This window comes from Tachysurus vachellii, chromosome 22 (genome assembly GCF_030014155.1).
Source record: "Tachysurus vachellii isolate PV-2020 chromosome 22, HZAU_Pvac_v1, whole genome shotgun sequence".
Taxonomy (NCBI): Eukaryota; Metazoa; Chordata; class Actinopteri; order Siluriformes; family Bagridae; genus Tachysurus; species Tachysurus vachellii.
The window spans coordinates 120,001-147,500 of NC_083481.1; the positions used below are offsets into that span (position 1 = coordinate 120,001).

At 36.9% G+C, this 27,500-nt stretch overlaps 4 protein-coding genes across 7 annotated transcripts in view; 2 read left to right on the plus strand and 2 right to left on the minus strand.

Moving 5' to 3' along the window:
• arfgap1 (ADP-ribosylation factor GTPase activating protein 1) overlaps window positions 1-6,009 on the minus strand; it is a 10,377-nt gene extending 4,368 nt beyond the window's left edge. For 3 of the 4 annotated variants that reach the window (XM_060858275.1, XM_060858273.1, XM_060858271.1), the window contains exons 1-9: window positions 5,766-6,008; window positions 5,208-5,267; window positions 4,966-5,075; window positions 4,712-4,883; window positions 3,529-3,629; window positions 3,364-3,450; window positions 3,005-3,113; window positions 2,732-2,788; window positions 842-874 (exon numbers count right to left, since the gene is read on the minus strand). In XM_060858275.1, coding sequence (XP_060714258.1) covers window positions 842-874; window positions 2,732-2,788; window positions 3,005-3,113; window positions 3,364-3,450; window positions 3,529-3,629; window positions 4,712-4,883; window positions 4,966-5,075; window positions 5,208-5,267 — 729 coding nt within the window. In that variant the 5' untranslated portion in view covers window positions 5,766-6,008. Of the gene's footprint in view, window positions 1-841; window positions 875-2,731; window positions 2,789-3,004; window positions 3,114-3,363; window positions 3,451-3,528; window positions 3,630-4,711; window positions 4,884-4,965; window positions 5,076-5,207; window positions 5,268-5,765 lie in introns of all 4 variants that reach the window. The other variant, XM_060858272.1, reaches the window with a different exon arrangement.
• The window catches only part of nckap1l (NCK associated protein 1 like), a 131,663-nt gene that overhangs the window by 98,438 nt on the left and 5,725 nt on the right, over window positions 1-27,500 (plus strand). The window lies entirely within an intron of this gene.
• LOC132838148 (HIG1 domain family member 1C-like) lies at window positions 14,361-17,148 on the plus strand. The gene is made up of 4 exons (XM_060858323.1): window positions 14,361-14,478; window positions 14,785-14,883; window positions 15,215-15,349; window positions 16,323-17,148. Exons 2-4 carry the CDS (start codon window positions 14,796-14,798, stop codon window positions 16,370-16,372), a joined length of 273 nt encoding a protein of 90 aa, XP_060714306.1. The 5' UTR covers window positions 14,361-14,478; window positions 14,785-14,795; the 3' UTR covers window positions 16,373-17,148.
• Window positions 17,246-27,500, minus strand: part of slc11a2 (solute carrier family 11 member 2) — a 16,806-nt gene continuing 6,551 nt past the window's right edge. The window contains exons 6-17 of the mRNA XM_060858322.1: window positions 26,912-27,018; window positions 26,758-26,828; window positions 26,569-26,636; window positions 26,185-26,340; window positions 25,802-25,960; window positions 25,348-25,434; window positions 25,103-25,222; window positions 24,051-24,200; window positions 23,863-23,936; window positions 23,467-23,620; window positions 22,693-22,746; window positions 17,246-20,281 (exon numbers count right to left, since the gene is read on the minus strand). Coding sequence (XP_060714305.1) covers window positions 20,219-20,281; window positions 22,693-22,746; window positions 23,467-23,620; window positions 23,863-23,936; window positions 24,051-24,200; window positions 25,103-25,222; window positions 25,348-25,434; window positions 25,802-25,960; window positions 26,185-26,340; window positions 26,569-26,636; window positions 26,758-26,828; window positions 26,912-27,018 — 1,263 coding nt within the window. The 3' untranslated portion in view covers window positions 17,246-20,218. The remainder of the gene's footprint in view (window positions 20,282-22,692; window positions 22,747-23,466; window positions 23,621-23,862; window positions 23,937-24,050; window positions 24,201-25,102; window positions 25,223-25,347; window positions 25,435-25,801; window positions 25,961-26,184; window positions 26,341-26,568; window positions 26,637-26,757; window positions 26,829-26,911; window positions 27,019-27,500) is intronic.

Consider the following 27,500-nt stretch of genomic DNA (forward strand, 5'->3'; position numbering starts at 1 on the left):
AATCTAAAAGAATCCATTTGCTTAGGATGTGTTTATTGGCCAAGCAAAGCAAATAAATAAATAAGTAAATAAAGACAGTGTGATTATGCTCACGTTAATGGAACCAGCCAAACAACACAACAACAATATTCAACCAATAATTTATGACAAACAAACAAAAATAAAAAACTAAACCAATAAGATGATAAAGAGTGGGTGGGGAGGCGGTCATGCAGCAGCGGCAGTTTACCGGCTCAGGCGGCGGTTTATAACCTCTTAACTTTAATCCACAGACAGCAGGAAGTGATGTAACACAACAGGAATTAATTTGAAGTAATTACATTCGTTACTGCTCACACACACACACACACACACACACACACACACACACAGATAATAAACTCATTAAACATTACAAAAAAATCACTGAGTTGTTGATCTGAGAAGAGCCATAAACACATGCAGCCTACTAACAGCCCTCCTCCTGACTGAGTGACGTGTGTCATAACAATAATAACAATAATAACAACAACAATAATAATAATAATAATAATAATAATAATAATAATAATAATAATAATAAAGACTGTGTTGAATATTGTGATAGAATTATTAGCACAGGACCAACTAAATGTGGAACCTTTAAACATGCCACATTACAGAGTTTAATTTCTGTTTGATTAATTGAGGAAATAATTAAATGAATATTAAAATCTTACTTTAATTTGTTCTCTATGAAATGATAAAACAAGCTTCATATCTGATCTCCTCAGGATCACATTATTAATGTGACGTTGTTAGAAATTGATGTATAAACATAAATCATTAAGGAGATGTGAATGTGTGTTAGTGTGATACACACCTTTAGAGACGCCTGACTGGCCAGTTTCGCCGTCTATTACAGAAGAGAAGGGAAACAAACGCTAATTATTTACAGCATAAATCTCTTACAATTTAAAATACATCCAAATGCTACAACAAGAATCTTTGAAAATAAATGTTTCATTATTGGATAAGAAATTAGAGAGCAGAATAACAAACTGATCACCAGTCCCAGTGCATATGTGTGTGTGTGTGTGAGAAGTGTGTGTGTCTGTGTGTGTGTGTGTGAGAAGTGTGTGTGTGTGTGTCTGTGTGTGTGTGAGAAGTGTGTGTGTGTGTATGTGTGTGTGTATGTGTGTGCGTGTATGCGTGTGTGTGTATGTGTGTGCGTGTATGTGTTTGTATGCGTATGTGTGCGTCTGTGTGTGCGTATGTATGTGTGTATGTGTGTGTATGTGTGTGTATGTGTGTGCGTGTATGTGTGTGTATGCGCGTCTGTGTGTATGTATGTATGTATGTATGTGTGTGTATGTGTATGTATATGTGTGTGTATGTATATGTGTGTGTGTGTATGTGTGTGTATGTGTGTGTGTATGTGTATGTGTGTGTATGTATGTATGTGTGTATGTATGTGTGTGTGTATGTGTGTGTGTGTATGTATGTGTGTGTATGTGTGTGTATGTATGTGTGTGTGTGTGTATGTGTGTGTGCATGTGTATGTATGTGTGTGTGTGTGTATGTATGTGTGTGTGTGTATGTATGTATTAGGGATGAGCGAGTACAGCATTATCTGTATCTGTATCTGTATCTGTTACCCATATGAATTATCTGTATCTGTATCTGTACTCAGAGTGGGTGGGGCCTAACCAGGAAGTAGGCGTGGTTTGTCTTGAGATGGGCGGGCTTTACCGGTAATAATTAATTTGTAATATTTATAACACTAGCTTACTACCTTTATGTTTTTATGAAATACAGCAAAAACGTGTCAGACACACAGTGTCTGGTTACTGGTTAGAGACAGATGAAGGTTTAAAAAAGAAAAAAATCTCCGACAGGCAGAGACACAATGTGAGTCGCATTCTACCAAGCAAGCACCACGTCTGAACAAACCCACGTTTACCAGAACTCTACTGGTTAGTAAGTACGTATTATTAACGTTACAAACCGAAGTAAAAAGCTGAAGAAACCCTAAACGTTAACGGAAAAGACCCACGAACCCGAGTGACTGAGGGAGAGACAGAGAGCTGTTCTGTGTGTGACTGTGAGTGAGCAGAGCGAGACACAGTAACACAATACATCTGTATGTGTGTAGGGGAGGGGCGCTGTGACTAGCCTATCACTGTAGGGGAGGGGCGCTGTGACTAGCCTATCACTTAGGGGAGGGGCGCTGTGACTAGCCTATCACTGTAGGGAGGGGCGCTGTGACTAGCCTATCACTGTAGGGGAGGGGCGCTGTGACTAGCCTATCACTGTAGGGGAGGGGCGCTGTGACTAGCCTATCACTGTAGGGGAGGGGCGCTGTGACTAGACTATCACTGTAGGGGAGGGGCGCTGTGACTAGCCTATCACTGTAGGGGAGGGGCGCTGTGACTAGCCTATCACTGTAGGGGAGGGGCTCTGTGACTAGCCTATCACTGTAGGGGAGGGGCGCTGTGACTAGCCTATCACAGAACGTTGACACAATCAGATACCCAATGATGATTTTCATTCAATCCGAGCTCAGATATTGACTCGTATTACTCGTATAATACTCGTACTCGGCAGAAGTGCTTTATCCGTACAGGATACTCGTTTCAGACGAGTATCCGGCTCATCTCTAGTATGTATGTGTGTGTGTATGTGTGTGTGTGTGTCTGTGCGCAGGCTAGGTTTTTATTTCTTTTAAATAATCGCAGATATAAACGTTATAATGATAATTAAATGTTCTTACGTTGTCTTTGGCAGCTGCTGCAAATTTACTGGCTCCAACTGTGAAACTGCTCCAGCCCTAAAACACACACACAGGCAGGCAGACACACACACAGGCAGGCAGACACACACACAGGCAGGCAGACACACACACAGGCAGGCAGACACACACACAGGCAGACACACACACAGGCAGACACACACACACAGACACACACACACAATAGTACAGATGATGATGATGATGAAGGCAGTCAGAGCTACATTGAGTGTTGTACTGTATGGAGGTCAGTACTGTGTAAATAGACGTCATGGCGTTATTGATGAAGTCTTCATCCTTTTTCGGAGGATTCGGCGTGTTCCCAAATCCCACGTAACGATTCTCCTGAGCGCCGCTTCCTCCACTGTCCAATCAGGAACAATGACATGACTAAATTAACACTATATACACTAACACATGGCACTGTGGGGCTCTGTACTAGTCCTCTAATACTATAGTCCATGTTAAGGAAGAAAGAAAGTGAAATTCAAATTATAATTCATTTATTCTCAATTTCTCTTATTGTGTAATGATGTAACATGATTTATTATTATAAACACACAATAAGTTATTAATCACTGTGTGTTATTAAGAGTAGAGAGTTGTACACTGACCCTTGGTAGGAGTTCACGTCGTCACTGAGCCAGTCCACAAACGCCTTATCAGAGTGTGAGGACGTGTGAGCCGAACCTGCAGCACTGCTGTAACACACACCCCGCAGAAATAAACACAAGTGTGTGCGTCTGCGCATTAGTGCGCGTGCACGTGTGTACACTCACCGGTGTGATGATGACAGTGCAGTGTTCGACTGAGGAGGAGTCCAGCTTTTAGCAAGAGAGGTTTCAATTGACCATTCTTTACCTTCTGCCTCTGTCACCACCTATCTCTCACACACACACACACAAAGACACATGCACACACACACGCACGCGCACACAGAGTGAGTGTGTGTGTATATGTGTATGAGTTTGTATGTGTATGAGTGTGTGTGTCTGTGTATATGAGTGTGTGTGTGTATATGTGTAGGAGTGTGTGTGTATAGGTGTATGAGTGTGTGTATATGTGTGTGTATACACACACTCATACACTACACACACACTCATACACATATATATACACACACACATACACACACACACACACTCCTACACATATATACACACACACTCATACACATATACACACACTCACACACACACTCCTACACATATACACACACACACTCATATGTATGAGTGTGTGTGAGTGTGTGTATATGTGTATGAGTGTCTGTGTGTGTGTGAGTGTGTGTATATGTGTAGGAGTGTGTGTATGTGCGAGGGTGTGTATATGAGTGTGTGTGTGTGTGTGTGTGAGTGTATGTATATGTGTAGGAGTGTGTGTGTATATGTGTATGAGAGTGTGTATGTGCGAGGGTGTGTATATGAGTGTGTGTGTGTGTATATGAGTGTGTGTGTGTGTATACGAGTGTGTGTGTGTGTGTATACGAGTGTGTGTATGTATGTGTATGAGTGTGTATGTGCGAGTGTGTGTATATGAGTGTGTGTGTATATGAGTGTGTGTGTATATGAGTGTGTGTATGAGTGTGTGTGTGTGTATATGTGTAGGAGTGTGTGTGTGAGTGTGTGTATATATGTGTAGGAGTGTGTGTGTGTGTGTGTGTGTGTGTATATATATATGTGTATGAGTGTGTGTGTGAGTGTGTGTATATGTGTATGAGTGTGTGTATATATGTGTAGGAGTGTGTGTGTGTGTGTGTGTGTATGTGTATATATATGTGTATGAGTGTGTGTGTGTGTGTGTGTGTATGTGTATATATATATGTGTATGAGTGTGTGTGTGTGTATATGAGTGTGTGTGTATATGAGTGTGTGTGTGTGTATATGTGTAGGAGTGTGTGTGTGAGTGTGTGTATATATGTGTAAGAGTGTGTGTGTGTGTGTATGTGTGTGTAAGTCTCACCTTGTCTCTGAACAGCGCTGCAGCTCGGCTGTTGTATTTTTCCTGTAAGCTCCAGTTGGGGTTGTAATCATCCTGCAGCTCCAGAAACAGACGGAACTTCTCGTTACCTCCAGCCTTCATCTTCTCCAACTCCATGTCCTTCCACTTATCCATGGAGACAGAGCGCACAAAGCTACAGCAACCACAAGCAGATGAAGACGTATTAATGACCTGTCAGTCTGTCTGTCCGTCTCTCTGTCTGCTCAGTGACTGACCTCAGGTGAACTCCGAGTCCTCTGTGTTTCCCAGAACATTCCAGACAGATCCATATTCCATACGTCACACTGACCCACTGAGGGTTAAATGCTCCACACTCAAAACACACCTGAAACACACACAACACCCTGCTGATATAAACACAGTGTGTAAGCTCACAGTAAAGTTAGTAGTGAGTGTCGGCTTTCTGTATCTGCATAATAAAGTTTATATAAAGTAAGTAAAAGGAGTTTATACGCACGTTATTCCCATCGTTTACCCGCACTTCCTTCAGAACACGTCGGGTTCGAGGACTCGCCATCTGTACAACACACACGTATACACACACACGTATACACACACACGTATACACACGTACACACACGTACACACGTATACACACACATACACACACACGTATACACACACACACGTATACACACACGTACACACACACACACACGTATACACACACACACACACACACATGTATACACACACACACGTACACACACACACGTATACACACACACACATGTATACACACACACACACACATGTATACACGCATACACACACATGCATACACACACACACACACACATGTATACACACACACACGTATACACACACGTATACACACACACACACATACACACACACACAAACACGTATACACACACACACATACACACAAGTATATACACACACACAAACACACACACACACACACACACACACACACGTATACACACACACATTAAATAAAGACGGAATGTAATAAAATACAGATAATAAATAAAGCTTGTGTCACGCGCACCTTAGTGATGAAGACCCCGACTGATGATGATGATGATGATTGTGAAATAAACGCGCTGACTACAGACTGCTGTATAAACTGATATATAAACTGATATATAAACTGATATATAAACACAGTATAAAACTCGGAGTGTTTATAATAACGTCATGACGCTTTAACTACAGACGTGTTTAAAGCTCTGCTGCGTTGGCAGCACAAACCCGTCCGTGACGTCACACCGCTAGAGGAAGTGAACCCCGGTCATTCATTTCTTTTCACTTCCGGATTAAACTCCCTGTTGCTAAATTTACTTCATAGACATTTACACTAGATGTCGCCTTGGTTACGGCAGTACATTGGACCGAATGCGTCAATAGAGCCGCCATCTTGGTACAGGGGACCCCCTCCTCTTAATGCATCAGCGTCAATGTAGGCAAAGAAATAAAATCACCATAAATCGTCATGAATGCGATTTCTAGTTTTTTTGGTTCGTTCCAAAGGTCAGACATGTATTTATCTTTAAGTCCAGAGAAAATTTAAGGTTTTGATATTAAGATAATCTACTTTTTCACAATATAATACATAGAGCTAGTAGGTGTAAGTTTATTACTTACATTCTTCCACTTGAGTAAACTTTAAATGAACAATCACTACTTACCTTATAGACTACTGCATGTAACACTGCTACAATGGTGTGACTATACATGTTCATTTAAACATTTAAATTGGATTGGGTTATTAAAGGGCAGTGATGGCGCAACTGGTTAAGGCTCTGGGTTGTTGATCAGAGGATCGGAGTTCAAGGCCCGGCACAGCCAAGCTACCACTGCTGGGCCCTTGAGCAAGGCCCTTAACCCTCCCTGCTCCAGGGGCGCTGTATCATAGCTGCCCCTGCACTCTGACCCCAACCTCCTCAGTTGGGGTATGTGAAGAAAAGAATTCCGCTGTAATGTAAATGTGGCGATAATAAAGGCTTTCATGCCCCCCATTCTATTCTATTCTATTCTAAATATGATACACAAAGCAATTTGCAGGTGGAAGCAAATCACAAATTTGAGAGGAACATAATGTGAAAGTTAGATAGTTGAGGTGCCAAAAACTGTTCAATCTTTTATTTATTCTTTTCCTGCAATATTTTTGCAACATTAAATAATTATGTACTAAAGTCACATAAACCAAAAAAACCCACAAAGTTTGACTTTGAGGCTGAACTTGTGTGTTACACTGCCAACCTAACTGGTGACATCCTTCCAGGACCGTCAGCTGAGTTAACCATTAAAAAAAAAAGTGTAGTGTCCCTGCATCTTGTCCATGACTGACGTCTCTGTTTATCACTTGGGAATCTACAAACAGATTCAGATTCAGATTATTTTATTTAATACCATGTCAGCAATCAAAAGCTATTTTCATGGAAAAAATTCAATTACAAAAACACAAATATCATATAAATACAATAAAAGCAAAACAAATATAAACAGAAAGTCATATGATACATATGACATATGGGGAAGTCATGGCCTAATGCTTAGAGAGTCTGATTCGTAACCCTAAGGTTGTGGGTTCGAGTCTCGGGCCGGCAATACCATGACTGAGGTGCCCTTGAGCAAGGCACCGAACCCCCCAACTGCTCCCCGGGCGCCGCAGCATAAATGGCTGCCCACTGCTCCGGGTGTGTGTTCACTGCTGTGTGTGTGTTCACTGCTGTGTGTGTGTGTTCACTGCTGTGTGTGTGCACTTTGGATGGGTTAAATGCAGAGAACAAATTCTGAGTATGGGTCACCGTACTTAGCTGTATGTCCTTCACTTCACATTTTTTTTAATTAACATAAGATAAAAAAAAAATCCAAACCCTTTTCAGGCTTCTAATAATCTAATAAAATATGTTTGACAGATAAGGGAATCTTACAGAACATACATAAAGTTGTGTCTTCACCTTTAAGCAAAAAAGCATGGGTCAATTTTTAATGTCCTTATTAAGAGCTTCGGAATCTACAAACATTGTCTGTTTTCCTAACTGTCACAAACTAATGAGTAACTAACATGGATTAGCTGTGGTCGTTAACCAAGGACTAAAACAAACCAAACGGAACAAAAATATAATTTCCTAACATTCAGTAACATAAAACACATTCTCACTTGTGAAATGTAATCCATTACTGTCTGGTTTTTAGATTTATTTCATTTGAACAACCAAACACAGCACAGAAGTCCGGCATCGTCCATGGATTTGAGGTAAAGCAGCACTGTACAAAGATGGCGGCGGTTTTGATGCATTTTTAGGACCCCAAGGCGATATCTAGTGTATAGATATCTATGTAGTGTATATATCTATGTAGTGTAGATATCTATGTAGTGTATATATCTATGTAGTGTATATATCTATGTAGTGTAGATATCTATGTAGTGTATATATCTATGTAGTGTAGATATCTATGTAGTGTATATATCTATGTAGTGTAGATATATATGTAGTGTAGATATCTATGTAGTGTATACACAGTATATCTATGTAGTGTATATATATATGTAGTGTAGATATCTATGTAGTGTAGATATCTATGTAGTGTATATATCTATGTAGTGTAGATATCTATGTAGTGTATATATCTATGTAGTGTAGATATATATGTAGTGTAGATATCTATGTAGTGTATATATCTATGTAGTGTAGATATATATGTAGTGTAGATATCTATGTAGTGTATACACAGTATATCTATGTAGTGTAGATATCTATGTAGTGTATACACAGTATATCTATGTAGTGTATATATCTATGTAGTGTAGATATCTATGTAGTGTATATATCTATGTAGTGTAGATATCTATGTAGTGTAGATATCTATGTAGTGTATATATCTATGTAGTGTAGATATCTATGTAGTGTAGATATCTATGTAGTGTAGATATCTATGTAGTGTAGATATCTATGTAGTGTAGATATCTATGTAGTGTATACACAGTATATCTATGTAGTGTATATATCTATGTAGTGTAGATATCTATGTAGTGTATACACAGTATATCTATGTAGTGTATATATCTATGTAGTGTATATATCTATGTAGTGTATATATCTATGTAGTGTAGATATCTATGTAGTGTATACACAGTATATCTATGTAGTGTATATATCTATGTAGTGTAGATATCTATGTAGTGTATATATCTATGTAGTGTAGATATCTATGTAGTGTAGATATCTATGTAGTGTATACACAGTATATCTATGTAGTGTATATATCTATGTAGTGTAGATATCTATGTAGTGTAGATATCTATGTAGTGTAGATATCTATGTAGTGTATACACAGTATATCTATGTAGTGTAGATATCTATGTAGTGTAGATATCTATGTAGTGTAGATATCTATGTAGTGTAGATATCTATGTAGTGTATGTATCTATGGTTTTACTTAAGGTTAGATATTTATTTTGTAAACAGCCTCGAAATATATGTATATTTAATATTATATTTATATAAAACTATTTATATTTACTTTTGTCATTTTAACTCCCACAAATTGTTTGTCTAATCTGCTCATCTGAGTGTTGATCATATTTAGTTCTGTATGGAGATATTATTTATATGATTTATATTATTTATATGATTTATATGATTTATATTATTTATATGATTTATATGATTTATATTATTGATATTATTGATATTATTTATATGATTTATATTATTTTTATTATTGATATTATTTATATGATTTATATTATTGATATTATTGATATGATTTATATTATTGATATGATTTATATGATTTATATGATTTATATTATTTATATTATTTATATGATTTATATGATTTATATTATTTTTATTATTGATATTATTGATATTATTGATATTATTTATATTATTGATATGATTTATATGATTTATATGATTTATATTATTGATATGATTTATATGATTTATATGATTTATATTATTGATATTATTGATATTATTGATATGATTTATATGATTTATATGATTTATATGATTTTTATGATTTATATGATTTATATTATTTATATGATTTATATGATTTATATGATTTATATGATTTATATTATTGATATGATTTATATTATTTTTATTATTGATATTATTGATATTATTGATATTATTGATATTATTTATATGATTTATATGATTTATATTATTGATATTATTGATATTATTGATATTATTGATATGATTTATATTATTTTTATTATTGATATTATTGATATTATTGATATTATTGATATTATTTATATGATTTATATGATTTATATGATTTATATTATTGATATGATTTATATTATTTATATTATTTATATTATTTATATGATTTATATGATTTATATTATTTTTATTATTGATATTATTGATATTATTTATATTATTGATATGATTGATATTATTGATATTATTGATATTATTGATATTATTGATATTATTTATATTATTTATATGATTTATATTATTGATATGATTTATATGATTTATATTATTTATATGATTTATATTATTGATATTATTGATATGATTTATATGATTTATATGATTTATATTATTTATATGATTTATATGATTTATATGATTTATATTATTTATATTATTTATATGATTTATATGATTTATATTATTTTTATTATTGATATTATTGATATTATTGATATTATTTATATTATTGATATGATTTATATGATTTATATGATTTATATTATTGATATGATTTATATGATTTATATGATTTATATTATTGATATTATTTATATTATTTATATGATTTATATTATTTATATTATTTATATGATTTATATGATTTATATGATTTATATTATTGATATGATTTATATTATTGATATGATTTATATTATTTATATGATTTATATGATTTATATGATTTATATTATTGATATGATTTATATGATTTATATGATTTATATTATTGATATTATTGATATTATTGATATGATTTATATGATTTATATGATTTATATGATTTTTATGATTTATATGATTTATATTATTTATATGATTTATATGATTTATATGATTTATATGATTTATATTATTGATATGATTTATATTATTTTTATTATTGATATTATTGATATTATTGATATTATTGATATTATTTATATGATTTATATGATTTATATTATTGATATTATTGATATTATTGATATTATTGATATGATTTATATTATTTTTATTATTGATATTATTGATATTATTGATATTATTGATATTATTTATATGATTTATATGATTTATATGATTTATATTATTGATATGATTTATATTATTTATATTATTTATATTATTTATATGATTTATATGATTTATATTATTTTTATTATTGATATTATTGATATTATTTATATTATTGATATGATTGATATTATTGATATTATTGATATTATTGATATTATTGATATTATTTATATTATTTATATGATTTATATTATTGATATGATTTATATGATTTATATTATTTATATGATTTATATTATTGATATTATTGATATGATTTATATGATTTATATGATTTATATTATTTATATGATTTATATGATTTATATGATTTATATTATTTATATTATTTATATGATTTATATGATTTATATTATTTTTATTATTGATATTATTGATATTATTGATATTATTTATATTATTGATATGATTTATATGATTTATATGATTTATATTATTGATATGATTTATATGATTTATATGATTTATATTATTGATATTATTTATATTATTTATATGATTTATATTATTTATATTATTTATATGATTTATATGATTTATATGATTTATATTATTGATATGATTTATATTATTGATATGATTTATATTATTTATATGATTTATATGATTTATATGATTTATATGATTTATATTATCTATGTGTACACAATCACCTGCGTGTCACAAACTGTAGAGAAAATATTATAACTAGCTACAGAAAGCAGCAGTTATACCCGGATATGACGGAGCTCTATGATTGGTTAATACGACAGTTATACCCGGATATGACGGAGCTCTATGATTGGTTAATACGACAGTTATACCCGGATATGACGGAGCTCTATGATTGGTTAATACGACAGTTATACCCGGATATGACGGAGCTCTATGATTGGTTAATACGACAGTTATACCCGGATATGACGGAGCTCTATGATTGGTTAATACGACAGTTATACCCGGATATGACGGAGCGCCATGAGCTCTAGTGCATTAACTAATGTTAACAAGATATAAATAATGTATTAGTAAATGTTCAAATTAACATTAACAAAGATAAATAAATCCTTTATAAGTGCTGTTCATTATTAGTTCGTGTTAACTAACGTAGTAAACTAATGAACCTTATTGTAAAGTGTTACACAATTATGTGTTAATTATATTAAAATATGTAGGTCACTTTTACTATTTATATAAGCTGAAGATGAACAGAAACGTGTTAAAGTCACGTCAACACGTCTTTTACAATCATTTACCCCAATGCTGAAGTCACTGTTACAAACTGTACAGTGTGTGTCATTATGTTTAAGGCTTATAACACATGGGACACTTTGTGTAGTCTGGTGTAAAGTGTGTCTTATACTGTGGTGTTTGGGGCTCCGTCCCTCTGCCATGGGCCATGATGGTGTAAAGTGTGTCTTATACTGTGGTGTTTGGGGCTCCGTCCCTCTGCCATGGGCCATGATGGTGTAAAGTGTGTCTTATACTGTGGTGTTTGGGGCTCCGTCCCTATGCCCATGGGCCATGATGGTGTAAAGTGTGTCTTATACTGTGGTGTTTGGGGCTCCGTCCCTCTGCCATGGGCCATGATGGTGTAAAGTGTGTCTTATACTGTGGTGTTTGGGGCTCCGTCCCTCTGCCATGGGCCATGATGGTGTAAAGTGTGTCTTATACTGTGGTGTTTGGGGCTCCGTCCCTCTGCCATGGGCCATGATGGTGTAAAGTGTGTCTTATACTGTGGTGTTTGGGGCTCCGTCCCTCTGCCATGGGCCATGATGGTGTAAAGTGTGTCTTATACTGTGGTGTTTGGGGCTCCGTCCCTCTGCCATGGGCCATGATGGTGTAAAGTGTGTCTTATACTGTGGTGTTTGGGGCTCCGTCCCTCTGCCATGGGCCATGATGGTGTAAAGTGTGTCTTATACTGTGGTGTTTGGGGCTCCGTCCCTATGCCCATGGGCCATGATGGTGTAAAGTGTGTCTTATACTGTGGTGTTTGGGGCTCCGTCCCTCTGCCATGGGCCATGATGGTGTAAAGTGTGTCTTATACTGTGGTGTTTGGGGCTCCGTCCCTATGCCCATGGGCCATGATGGTGTAAAGTGTGTCTTATACTGTGGTGTTTGGGGCTCCGTCCCTATGCCATGGGCCATGATGGTGTAAAGTGTGTCTTATACTGTGGTGTTTGGGGCTCCGTCCCTATGCCATGGGCCATGATGGTGTAAAGTGTGTCTTATACTGTGGTGTTTGGGGCTCCGTCCCTCTGCCATGGGCCATGATGGTGTAAAGTGTGTCTTATACTGTGGTGTTTGGGGCTCCGTCCCTCTGCCATGGGCCATGATGGTGTAAAGTGTGTCTTATACTGTGGTGTTTGGGGCTCCGTCCCTCTGCCATGGGCCATGATGGTGTAAAGTGTGTCTTATACTGTGGTGTTTGGGGCTCCGTCCCTATGCCCATGGGCCATGATGGTGTAAAGTGTGTCTTATACTGTGGTGTTTGGGGCTCCGTCCCTATGCCCATGGGCCATGATGGTGTAAAGTGTGTCTTATACTGTGGTGTTTGGGGCTCCGTCCCTCTGCCATGGGCCATGATGGTGTAAAGTGTGTCTTATACTGTGGTGTTTGGGGCTCCGTCCCTATGCCCATGGGCCATGATGGTGTAAAGTGTGTCTTATACTGTGGTGTTTGGGGCTCCGTCCCTCTGCCATGGGCCATGATGGTGTAAAGTGTGTCTTATACTGTGGTGTTTGGGGCTCCGTCCCTATGCCCATGGGCCATGATGGTGTAAAGTGTGTCTTATACTGTGGTGTTTGGGGCTCCGTCCCTATGCCCATGGGCCATGATGGTGTAAAGTGTGTCTTATACTGTGGTGTTTGGGGCTCCGTCCCTATGCCCATGGGCCATGATGGTGTAAAGTGTGTCTTATACTGTGGTGTTTGGGGCTCCGTCCCTCTGCCATGGGCCATGATGGTGTAAAGTGTGTCTTATACTGTGGTGTTTGGGGCTCCGTCCCTCTGCCATGGGCCATGATGGTGTAAAGTGTGTCTTATACTGTGGTTTTAATGTTTCTGCATGTAGTAATTTATCTCTTTGTTTGTCTTTTGTAAATATAAGGAACCTCCTGTTGCTTAGATACTGATTTTTTCCCATTTCTTTATCAGTAGCTTTATGACGGAGCTCTGTGATTGGTTAATACGACCGGTGAGATTTTATCTTATTATATTTTTAAATATTTACAGATATCCAAACGTTTAATGACACAAACCCTTTATATAACAGGTTTAACCAGAAACATATGACGGATTTAATTTCATTAACGGAGCCGGTTTCTTTGTCCTATTGCGAGTTCACTTCCGGTATGACGCAGTTAATGACGTCATTCACGTCGCTTCCGTAGTGGAGTGAAAGATCAGTGAAACACTTGTAACTGCTTATAAGGCGGTAATAACGCGGGACTGGTCTGGGTTCAGCTTTCATCTGTTTATCTGTCTTAATGTAAGTAACACAGAGAGCATTCAAATGTTATCAATAATAATAATAATAATAATAATAATCATCATCATCATGTGTTTATTATTATTATTATTATTATTATTATTATTATTATTATTATTATTATTATTATTATTATTATTATTATTATTATTATTATTATGTGTTTATTTCAGTGTTGATTTGAGCTGCAGATTCTTTGTGCTGATGATCAGATGATGTAAAAGTAATAATGCAGATGTTCATCAGTAAAACATCTGTTACACGTCAGTTTCTCACTAACTGGATGTTTTCTGTTCTTGTCTCTAGTGAATTGGATAATGAGGTCAGACAGCAGCTGGTCTGGTGATGAGGATCAGTCCTCTAAGTTAATGAGGAAGGCAAAAGAGTCTCCGTTTGTCCCTATAGGTGAAAACACATGCTGAATTAATAATGGGTTTAAAATCAAAACAAATCATTAATGTTTTCTTTAATCCGTGTTTTTATTACTGATCAGCTTTCTCACCAGTTTTCTGTCTGTACTGAAGTTTTCTCTCCACATGCAGAGTGAATTCAGTCTAAAGCTCTAAAAGTTAATGTTTATAGTTTTATTACAGAATCATATTTTTACTGAGACTCTTACCTGCTCTCCTGTTTCCTCCTTCACTACTCGAGTAGAGAACAGTGTTTAATATGACTTTAATACAGGATTAGAACTAATGTACATTGTGTGTGTGTGTGTGTGTGTGTGTGTGTTTAGGAATGGCGGGTTTCCTCGGAGTTGTAGCTTACGGATTGTACAGGCTGAAATCTCGTGGAGAGATGAAAATGTCTGTCCATCTGATTCACATGCGTGTCAGAGCTCAGGGCTTTGTGGTTGGCGCCATGACACTCGGTGAGAAAAACACATTTAAATTCATCTAAAGAGGTCTGGAGTATCTCCAGGAAGATGAGAGACATTTTAATACTGATATTTAATCATTAAAAAAAAAGTCAAAATACAAAATAAGGAAACTATAGAACAACAGCTAGTTCAGACATCTGACCTTGTTGTGACCTTCACCCTGTTTGAATCAGTTCATCTGCTGCGCTCGAGGAAAACTCACTATAAATCCTACCAACAGAAACTGCTTTACATTATAGAGTTAATAAGTGAGTGAAAGAACTGATTTCTTGACACACACACACACACACACACACACACACACACACACACACACACACATTTACATTTCCAGTATTTAACAGACACCCTTATCCAGATAAGTATAAACACTATAAATATTATTAACACAGTCACCAGACTGAACATCTCATCACCATGACGACCAACACACACAGCTTTAGTTACAAACTTTGTTGTTGTTCCCCCTGCTTTGATCTGACGAAGCCACGCCCATAACAACAGTTCCCACCCTCACAGGATTTGCTTATTAATGTGGTACTAATTGACAGAGACTCATTAAGAGCTTTCTCGTGTCTTACAGCATAAACACTAACGAGACACAGAAAGGTTAATCACACTGTCAGGTGGTAAACATCATCAGGGGCGAAGCCCAGGGAACAGTTTCCCATCCAGCAAATAATTTATATAAATCTATACATAAATATATATATAAATCTATTTAAATATTACTTATTACATATAAAGATAAACACACACACACACACACACACGCATACACACACACATACACACACTCTCACACTCACACACAAACACTCACACACACTCAGTGTCTCTCACACACACTCAGTGTCTCTCACACACACTCAGTGTCTCTCACACACACTCGGTGTCTGGTGGGCGTGTCTAAGTGCATGAATATCATTGTCCGGCTGTAACTCAGGTGTGTTTTGTGTTGCAGGTGTAATATACTCAATGTATAAGGAATATCTGGCTCCTGATGAGAAGTGACACATTCGAGCTGCTCCATGTTCACACTGTGTTTACAGTGTAATAAACACTGAAGAATCAACTGTAGATTTATTTTAATAAAAAGTAAATAATAATTATCACACACAAACGTACAGTATGTATGTATACACAATACAGGTACATTCTAGACATCACATCACATTCTTTTATCAGTGGCACTTCCAGAAGTATTAAAGGTGAAAATGGCTTTGGGGTTTGAGAGGTTTAATTAAAAATGTATTTTTTATGTATTTATTTTACAAGAAATGTAATGAAATGTGACTTCACTCATATTTCAGTGTGTGATCATTAACTGTCACTCACACACACACACACACCCTCACTCACCGTCATTCACACACACACACACTCACCCTTATTCACTCACCCACCTTTTTTTTACCCATTTTTTTCAAGGGTGCCAATAATTCTGTTGACTAAAATGAATCTGATTCCTTTCTGCAGCATTCAGTGCTGTGTTTATGTTCGTGTAGTGAAGTGTGTGAAACAGACGTGATTTAAGGTGCTTTATTTTTTTTTTTATTTTAAGTTGCTCGGCATTTGTAAGGTTTTTTCTGAGATTATATCAACTTTAATCTTTAACACAAAAGTTCAGTCATCAGAGAATCTGTTAAAATTATTTTATTGCACTTTAACAAAGATTTTAAGGAGCAGCTGATTATTTATTGTAAATTTGAGTCACTGATGTGATTGTGATTGTGATGAGACAATAACTCAGTTATGGAGATTAAAATAATAAACATCTGATAAATATATTTTAGAATCTGTATTAAATCTTTGTGCTTTATTTCTTAAAATCTATCCATTCAAAATATAATATTTTTAAACATTAATAAATCACTCATTTCTGAATAAAATCAAAGGAGTTTATTTTTACTGTGTATAAATTCACACACATTAAGAACGATTCTTTTCTGCTGGAGAAATTTAAACAAATTAAACATCAAAGATAAATAATCTGTTTAACTATAAATTGCTCTCATAGTATCTGAGCAGCTCATTTGAATATTGTGTCATAAAAATGTCCTAAAAACTAAGAGAAGTATAAACACTAAATATTATTAACACAGTCACCAGACTGAACATCTCATCACCATGACGACCAACACACACAGCTTTAGTTACAAACTTTGTTGTTGTTCCCCCTGCTTTGATCTGACGAAGCCACGCCCATAACAACAGTTCCCACCCTCACAGGATTTGCTTATTAATGTGGTACTAATTGACAGAGACTCATTAAGAGCTTTCTCGTGTCTTACAGCATAAACACTAACGAGACACAGAAAGGTTAATCACACTGTCAGGTGGTAAACATCATCAGGGGCGAAGCCCAGGGAACAGTTTCCCATCCAGCAAATAATTTATATAAATCTATACATAAATACATATATAAATCTATTTAAATATTACTTATTACATATAAAGATAAATATTAAATATAATTTATGACAGAAATCCTCTGAACATTCAAACATCAGACTCTCACAGGCTCGGAATGTAAGATGTAATACAAAAAAATGATAATAAATCAGATTATAGTGAATCATCTGTATAATTATTATTATAATGAACTAATAACTGTGCTGATGGCAGTGATTACAGCAGACACACCTGCAATGTGAGGTATTTACTGTTACTTTAACCAACTGTCCGTTTGTCCAAAAAGGGGGTGAGAGTTTAAAGCTGAGAGAATAAAGAGAGACCGCTGAGGGGACGAGTGTTTAGAGCTGAGAGAATAAAGAGAGACTGCTGAGGGGACGAGTGTTTAGAGCTGAGAGAATAAAGAGAGACCGCTGAGGGGACGAGTGTTTAGAGCTGAGAGAATAAAGAGAGACCGCTGAGGGGACGAGTGTTTAGAGCTGAGAGAATAAAGAGAGACCGCTGAGGGGACGAGTGTTTAGAGCTGAGAGAATAAAGAGAGACCGCTGAGGGGACGAGTGTTTAGAGCTGAGAGAATAAAGAGAGACCGCTGAGGGGACGAGTGTTTAGAGCTGAGAGAATAAAGAGAGACCGCTGAGGGGACGAGTGTTTAGAGCTGAGAGAATAAAGAGAGACCGCTGAGGGGACGAGTGTTTAGAGCTGAGAGAATAAAGAGAGACCGCTGAGGGGACGAGTGTTTAGAGCTGAGAGAATAAAGAGAGACCGCTGAGGGGACGAGTGTTTAGAGCTGAGAGAATAAAGAGAGACCGCTGAGGGGACGAGTGTTTAGAGCTGAGAGAATAAAGAGAGACCGCTGAGGGGACGAGTGTTTAGAGCTGAGAGAATAAAGAGAGACCGCTGAGGGGACGAGTGTTTAGAGCTGAGAGAATAAAGAGAGACCGCTGAGGGGACGAGTGTTTAGAGCTGAGAGAATAAAGAGAGACCGCTGAGGGGACGAGTGTTTAGAGCTGAGAGAATAAAGAGAGACCGCTGAGGGGACGAGTGTTTAGAGCTGAGAGAATAAAGAGAGACCGCTGAGGGGACGAGTGTTTAGAGCTGAGAGAATAAAGAGAGACCGCTGAGGGGACGAGTGTTTAGAGCTGAGAGAATAAAGAGAGACCGCTGAGGGGACGAGTGTTTAGAGCTGAGAGAATAAAGAGAGACCGCTGAGGGGACGAGTGTTTAGAGCTGAGAGAATAAAGAGAGACCGCTGAGGGGACGAGTGTTTAGAGCTGAGAGAATAAAGAGAGACCGCTGAGGGGACGAGTGTTTAGAGCTGAGAGAATAAAGAGAGACCGCTGAGGGGACGAGTGTTTAGAGCTGAGAGAATAAAGAGAGACCGCTGAGGGGACGAGTGTTTAGAGCTGAGAGAATAAAGAGAGACCGCTGAGGGGACGAGTGTTTAGAGCTGAGAGAATAAAGAGAGACCGCTGAGGGGACGAGTGTTTAGAGCTGAGAGAATAAAGAGAGACCGCTGAGGGGACGAGTGTTTAGAGCTGAGAGAATAAAGAGAGACCGCTGAGGGGACGAGTGTTTAGAGCTGAGAGAATAAAGAGAGACCGCTGAGGGGACGAGTGTTTAGAGCTGAGAGAGTAGAGAGAGACCGCTGAGGGGACGAGTGTTTAGAGCTGAGAGAATAAAGAGAGACCGCTGAGGGGACGAGTGTTTAGAGCTGAGAGAATAAAGAGAGACCGCTGAGGGGACGAGTGTTTAGAGAACACAAGCCAACTTATTTCATCATCATTACTCAATATTAAATGTAAGTGGATAAAACACATCATTACATCATCATCATTTGTAACCTTTTCTGTGGTGTGAGATGAAACACTGGACTTTTAGATGGAAACAATCAGGAGTTAAATATTAGAGTGTGGACTCTCTAACAGCTCAGTCAGAAGTGCTAGTTTTAGTTAGTTATATTTATAAGTTTGTAATTTTAACTCTACTATTTTGGTCCTTTACGCACTAAAGTTTAAAACTGTTTCTTTAATACATTTCTGTAAGCTGGTAAATAAAATGTCTAAATTTAGAGTTAATCTGTCAGTGTTCAGCTCAGGACTGGGGGCGTGGCTCAGTGTACAGCAGTGGGAGGTGCTTCAGTCGCTTATTAGAATAAAATGTTTCTGGTTTTGCACACACAGACACGCCCCTACTCTCCTATTGGCTGTATGCAAATTGTCTAATAGACAGTAACACAATATTCAGAAACATGAGAAATTAAGAAGCATTTAAAATAAACGGCTTGGTGTAGAGTACAAAACATCACTAAGTAGTGCACACTGTGACAGTCCAGTGTTTGGCTCATTGTCTACTTTAATTAAAACTATAATTAAAAAATTATAATAAAATAATATTAATAACAATAATAATAACAGAATAACCCAGGTGTGTGTGTGTGTGTGTGTGTTATCGCTCCAGGTCTGTTTCAAGGTTGTTCATCAGGTTTAAGTCCATGTGGCTCTGCACAACCTGAACATCACAAACAAACAGAAATCAACGTTATACAACATCATTATTATACAGCAGAGTGTGTGTGTGTGATTGTGTGTGCGATGATGTCATCATGAGCGTTAAAGCAGCTGACCAACCAGGAGCCTAACGTACACTCACTATAATCACACACAATTTCTTAATGATCAAAGTAATCTATCAATATTTGTGCTGATTTATTTCTGTAAATAATGATGAATATTTTGGCTGGATGAATGACTATAATGGAACACACACACACACACACACACACACACACACACACACCTTTAGGCATTGTCATATTTAGTTAAAATTGACATTAAAACCTCGTTTCTGAGGAATAGGTTTAAAATAAGCAAATATAAAGCAGCTGTAAGAAAGATAATGATGAATCGTGACTTACTGTAGAAGCTTCAGCAGCAGCTTGTAACAAAAGCCACACAATTTAACACAAGTTTAAATCTTTAGATTTCGTTACAGATCAGAAAGACCACAAACTTATTCAGACACACTGTAGAGTCTCAGCAGCTTAGCTAATTAGCTAACATGCTAAATGATTGTCTTTATTTTGTTACTTTGTCAACTGTCAGCTAAAAGCATAACACCTTTAATTTAGTACAATTTTAAAAGTTTAATTTAATAAAAGTCTGAACAAATACAAACTTCACGTCTCTTAATAGACCTACAAAAGGTTTTAAACCCTTTTTATTCTTTGCCTATGTAGCTAACTAGCTAATGCTATGTAAATGTCCACAGGAAGAAGTCATTATGAAATTTATAGAATTTATATAATTTTAATTAGAATCTATTTATTAAAATCTGTTGAATTCAGTTTGCTATTCAGCTAAATGTTGTTAAGTATTTATGTGTTCTGTAAAAGCTAGTTTTTAGTTTATTGAACTTTTTTCATTAGAGATTTTTATGTAACTGTGTGTAATTACTGTAACTGGAGAAATGTTGAATGTGTGTGTTTATTATTTATTACACTTAACTCAGTAATGAAGCAGTTTCAGGTACAAACTTGAGCTTCTTTTATTTATATTTTTATTTTTCCCCCCAAGAGTAAATGGACAATTTGGGTTTAATTCAGAATTTACAGCCTCGTGTATGTATTTACATTACATTTATGTCATTTAGCAGACCCCCTTATCCAGACTGACTTACAACTGAGCAACTGAGGATTAAGGGCCTTGCTCAGGAGCCCAGCAGTGGCAGCTTGGTGGTCCTGGGGTTCGAACCCATGACCTTTCGATCAGTATCCCAACACCTTTAACCACTGAGCTACACTTTAACCACTGAGCATTTTGTGCTTAGAAACACTTTAGTGACCTTCAGCACCATTTTAACAAAAATCAGGAATTTCATCGTGAATAAATCTAACAAGTGACTGAAAGACAATGTTATAACAAAAAATCATTTCGAAATAAAAATAATAAACAAAAACAAATAAAGAGTTTCACTCGTCGTCTGTTATTCAGGAACAGGTAAATACTCATGTCATCACTCTCCCTTTATTTACATATTTATATTTACATAAATAATTAATTAAAGCTGCATCTGAGGTGTGAAACCAACACAAACATTTACTAATGATGATAAAAGTAATATTTTATATCCAGTTTACGCTTCAATGACCTGCTGATTATTTTATTCATGTTTATTAACAAATTATTTATTCTTAAAAATAGTTTAGTTGTTTGCTACTATGCTAATGCTACATTGTGTATATTAATAAAACAATATTGTAAATAAAATGATGTTCAAATATTACAGAATTAAACTGATGTGTATAAGAAGGACATTAAATTTATTTCTTTGTTCATATAAAGATAAGAAAAACAAACCAAACGCTACGTTTAATAAAACCACTTAAGGATCACCTTAGTGTTACTGCTAATTAGCATATTTTAAACATAAATGAGAGTTTTATTACATTTATTACATTAAACTTTCACATTTTTACTAAAAGTATGTAAATTATGTCACAGTGTTCAGTCAGTGTTCAGTCACAGATTATCACAGGGACAATTCTGGAGTTTTAAACCAGGTGTTTTACTGAAAATGCGTCAAAAGTGTCATAGCGAGAAATTCGGCAGAGCTCAAAAGATTTATTAATTACATTAATTAATTAATTAAACAATAAAGTGTGTAATTTTATCTTCATATAATCATGTTAATTAATCATTAGTATCTATAAAACACTGCAGTGTACACACACACACACACGCTTACACACACACACACAAACACACACACACGCGTGCACACATGCGCACACACCAGACCCTGTGTATTTACTATTACAGAAATGTTCTGTACTAAAGAGGTAAGTGTGTGTGTGTGTGTGTGTGTGTTTAAGAGTCAAACTCCTGCTGTTCCTCTATGAACACAGTGGGTGGGTTTCTTACCCTGCCACAAACGTCCAGACAGGACACGCCCAGAGCGATCAGACAGTGCCAGGCCTGCAGGAAACAGATTTAGTTATAACACACGTTACACACAAAAACCTTTCAGAACTTTACTGAACTCAAAAACATAAAATATATGAAAAGGTTGAGCTTAGAGGATCTAACATGGCATGGATCACTGAGTAAGCTGATGTGAGGTCAGAATGTGTGTTGGTGGAAAGTTTTTTTTAATAAAATGTTTAAAATTTATTCTAACAATAACATGTTAGAAATATTTTGCTGTGTATGTATATGTGTATGTGTGTGTGTGTATGTGTATGTGTGTGTATGTGTTTGTGTGTATGTTTGTGTGTGTGTGTGTGTGTGTATGTGTGTGTATGTATGTGTGTGTGTGTGTGTGTGTATGTATATGTGTGTGTATGTCTGTGTGTATGTGTATGTGTGTATGTTTGTGTGTGTGTGTATATTTGTGTGTGTGTGTGTGTATGTGTGTGTATGTGTGTGTATGTGTGTGTATGTGTATGTGTATGTGTATGTGTGTGTGTGTGTGTGTGTGTGTGTGTATGTGTGTGTATGTGTGTGTATGTGTATGTGTATGTGTGTGTATGTGTATGTGTATGTGTGTGTGTGTGTGTGTATGTGTGTGTATGTGTGTGTATGTGTGTGTATGTGTATGTGTGTGTGTGTGTGTGTGTGTATGTGTGTGTATGTGTGTGTATGTGTGTGTATGTGTATGTGTATGTGTGTGTGTGTGTATGTGTATGTGTTTCTTACTAGATAAGCAATAAAGCAGAGGTAAGCGATGGACACCAGAGCAGCGAGGACGTAGAGCAGCACACTGTGAAGAGCAGTCACATACACGACCACAAAGTACAGATTAATTGCACACACCATCAGGATGGTGAGACCACCTGTGATCTTCCAGAACCTACACACACACACACACACACACACACACACACAAAATTACATCATCAGACATTAACATTGTGTCACTGCAACATGCAACAGTCTGATGACAGAGGGCGCTGTCTCACTACTGTATACCTGTCTGTCTCTGTCAAACCATATGCATTTCCAGTACTATGTAATAAGTACATTGTGTGTGTTTTTGCATGTGTGTGTGTGTATGTGTGTGTGTGTGTGTGTAAGAGAGAGAAAGAGACATACAGGCCATTAGCAAAGTCGTTCATGATGGATGTGAGGCTGGTGAAGGTCAGTATTGGGATCAGCGCAAACGGGAGCTGTGACACATGAACACATTAGAAAATAAACACACACACACACACACACACCCCCCTCAGTCATCAGCATGTAATTGTATCCTAACTCATACAGAAGTTAACCTCGTAACTAACCTGCATGCTCTGCAGTACGTTGAGGAAATCATTCATGCCAGTTAAATGTGTAACATCCTGGAAAATGGCCACAAGCAGCGTGGGGAAGATTGCAATGGAGCGTGTTAACAACACACGTGCAAACCGAGACCAGCGCAGGTTCAGGAAACCCTGAGAGAGAGAGAGAGAGAGAGAGAGAGAGAGAGAGAGGACTGTGTATGAGGAGTATTTTTCTGGGGTCTGTGTGTAGTGTGTATGTAGTGTGTATGTGTGTGTAGTGTGTGTGTGTGTGTAGTGTGTATGTAGTGTGTGTGTGTGTGTAGTGTGTGTGTAGTGTGTGTGTAGTGTGTATGTAGTGTGTGTGTATGTGTAGTGTGTGTGTGTGTGTGTGGTGTATGTAGTGTATGTGTAGTGTGTATGTAGTATGTGTGTAGTGTGTGTGTGTGTGTTTGTGTGTAGTGTGTATGTAGTGTGTGTGGTGTATGTGTAGTGTGTATGTAGTGTGTGTGTAGTGTGTATGTAGTGTGTGTGTGCGTGTGTGTGTAGTGTGTATGTAGTGTGTGTGTCTGTGTAGTGTATGTAGTGTGTGTGTAGTGTGTATGTAGTGTGTGTGTAGTGTGTGTGTAGTGTGTGAGTGTGTATGTGTGTAGTGTGTATGTAGTGTGTGTGTATGTGTAGTGTATGTGTAGTGTGTATGTAGTGTATGTGTAGTGTGTATGTAGTGTGTGTGTGTGTATGTGTAGTGTATGTGTAGTGTGTATGCAGTGTGTGTGTGTGTGTAGTGTGTATGTAATGTGTGTGTGTGTAGTGTGTATGTGTGTAGTGTGTAGTGTGTGTGTAGTGTATGTGTAGTGTGTATGTAGTGTATGTGTAGTGTGTATGTAGTGTATGTGTAGTGTGTATGTAGTGTGTGTGTAGTGTGTGTGTAGTGTGTATGTAGTGTGTGTGTAGTGTGTGTGTAGTGTGTATGTAGTGTGTGTGTGTGTATGTGTAGTGTATGTGTAGTGTGTATGCAGTGTGTGTGTGTGTGTGTGTGTGTGTGTGTGTGTGTGTGTGTGTGTGTAATAACTGACCTCCATGACAAACTGACCAGAGTAAGTCCCTGTCATGGTGGAGCTCTGACCTGCTGCCAGAATCCCCACCGCCCAGATATACAAAGCTGCAGGCCCAAAGAAACAGCCCAGAACCACACCCTGAAAAAAAAACACACACACACACACACACACACACACACACACACACACACACACACACACACACACATCAGACTGCATGTGTCTATCGACCTGTCAGTCTGTGCGTCTGTTAAGTGTCTTACCCCTTTGTAGATGTCGACTTGCAGCGTGTTATTGTTGAGCGGGAACAGGTCAGTGTGTACACTTCCAGTCTGATTACACTGCTCATTCTACACACACACACACACACACACACACACACACACACACTACAGGTCATATAAACAGCTTACTATAGATCTAGAAAAACTTTAAAATCTGCTAATTTAAATCACAACAAATGAGATAACACACACTTACACACACACACTCACACACACACTGTCACACACACTCACACACACACTCACACACACACTCTCACACACACACTCACTCTCTCTCACACTCTCACTCACACTCTCACTCACACTCTCACTCACACTCTCACTCACACTCTCACTCACACTCTCACTCACACTCTCACTCACACTCTCACACTCACTCTCACTCTCACTCTCACTCACACACACACACAGACTTTAGCACATCTCTCACCACTTCCATGTTGGTTTTATTGTAGAAGGACTCAGCGAATACAGCCACCACAAACACATTGATGAGGAAGGAGACGAAGAGTGCGATGCAGGACTCGATAAAGAAATATTTATTTGCCTCTTTCACCTCCCTCTTGTTTGCTCTATTCACATCTCGTGACTGTAAACAACACAATAACACATCAAGGGCTCATTATCTCAGAAATAATCATTTGTACCATATATAAGTGATGCAGAACAGCTTCAGGACCTGGGTGACACAGAGCTACATACGAGCTACATAAGAGCTACATAAGACCACATAGAGCTAAGGGCTAAAGAGTAGTCTGTGTCTCGTGTAGAAACACCTCACACAGAATAAACACTAACACACAACTCCATTACCTTAACAAGGGCAGAGTGCAGGTAGATGTTATGAGGCATTATAACAGCTCCAACGATCCCAACTGCCTGCTCTAACTGTGCAGCACCGCAGCCCTGACAGTACGGAACAAACATCCCCTTTAACAGCTCACCCTGATCCGGGGCCACTCGCACATACTGCAGAACAAAATAACACACATGAAAAAAAAAAAAAGCATGTATAAATACACACACACAAATACACACACACAAATACACACGTGTATAATAATTAATAAAACACGCTAATTAACATTTAAATATTTATAAAACTAATATAAATATTTAATTAAGAATATTAAATATTCACATTTTACTTTAATATGATACATAAATAAACTATTGATATGATTGTGGGTTATTGACCTCATAGCCGAAGGTCACTGCCATGATGGTGATGAGGAAACCAAAAAAAGCTTCTAGTTTACGCAAACCTTCAAACATAAAACAGAATAAAATCTAAATAAAACACACACAATCATAAACCATACACAACCTGCTCACTTCATTTATTTATTACATTTATTTAATGAATCTTTCAACTGTGGAACTCACCGTATTTATCCAGAAACAGGAAAACGAATGTATCGATGATGGTGATGAGCACTCCGGCCCACAGAGGGATCCTGAGGTGAGGGAAAAGTCCTCTCTCAGTCACTCAATCACACAAGTTATTAATAACAACAAGATCAATAATACACTTCCTTACCGGCCCATAGACAGCAGGTTGAATGCGATGGCACAGCCAATCACCTCCTGCATGTCAGAGCCAATGATGGCCAGCTCAACCATCAACCACAGAATGATCCGAGGAATCTGAAGAGGAAATCAGTTTAAACCATCAGCATGAACCATCGTTATCTCATGTTCACTGTCCTTAGTGCGGTGTTACAGCGTGACGATACATTATGGTGTTACAGTGTGACGATACATTATGGTGTTACAGTGTGACGTTACATTATGGTGTTACAGTGTGACGATACATTATGGTGTTACAGCGTGACGATACATTATGGTGTTACAGTGTGACGATACATTATGGTGTTACAGCGTGACGATACATTATGGTGTTACAGTGTGACGTTACATTATGGTGTTACAGTGTGACGATACATTATGGTGTTACAGCGTGACGTTACATTATGGTGTTACAGCGTGACGTTACATTATGGTGTTACAGCGTGACGATACATTATGGTGTTACAGCGTGACGATACATTATGGTGTTACAGTGTGACGTTACATTATGGTGTTACAGCGTGACGTTACATTATGGTGTTACAGCGTGACGATACATT

Excerpts from the sequence above, each read along its gene's own strand:
- LOC132838148 (XM_060858323.1), top strand. The coding sequence starts at position 14,796 with ATGAGGTCAGACAGCAGCTGGTCTGGTGATGAGGATCAGTCCTCTAAG. Across the intron at positions 14,884-15,214 it reads GTCTCCGTTTGTCCCTATAG|GAATGGCGGGTTTCCTCGGA; the intron begins GTGAAAACACAT and ends GTGTGTGTTTAG. Across the intron at positions 15,350-16,322 it reads GGTTGGCGCCATGACACTCG|GTGTAATATACTCAATGTAT; the intron begins GTGAGAAAAACA and ends TTTGTGTTGCAG.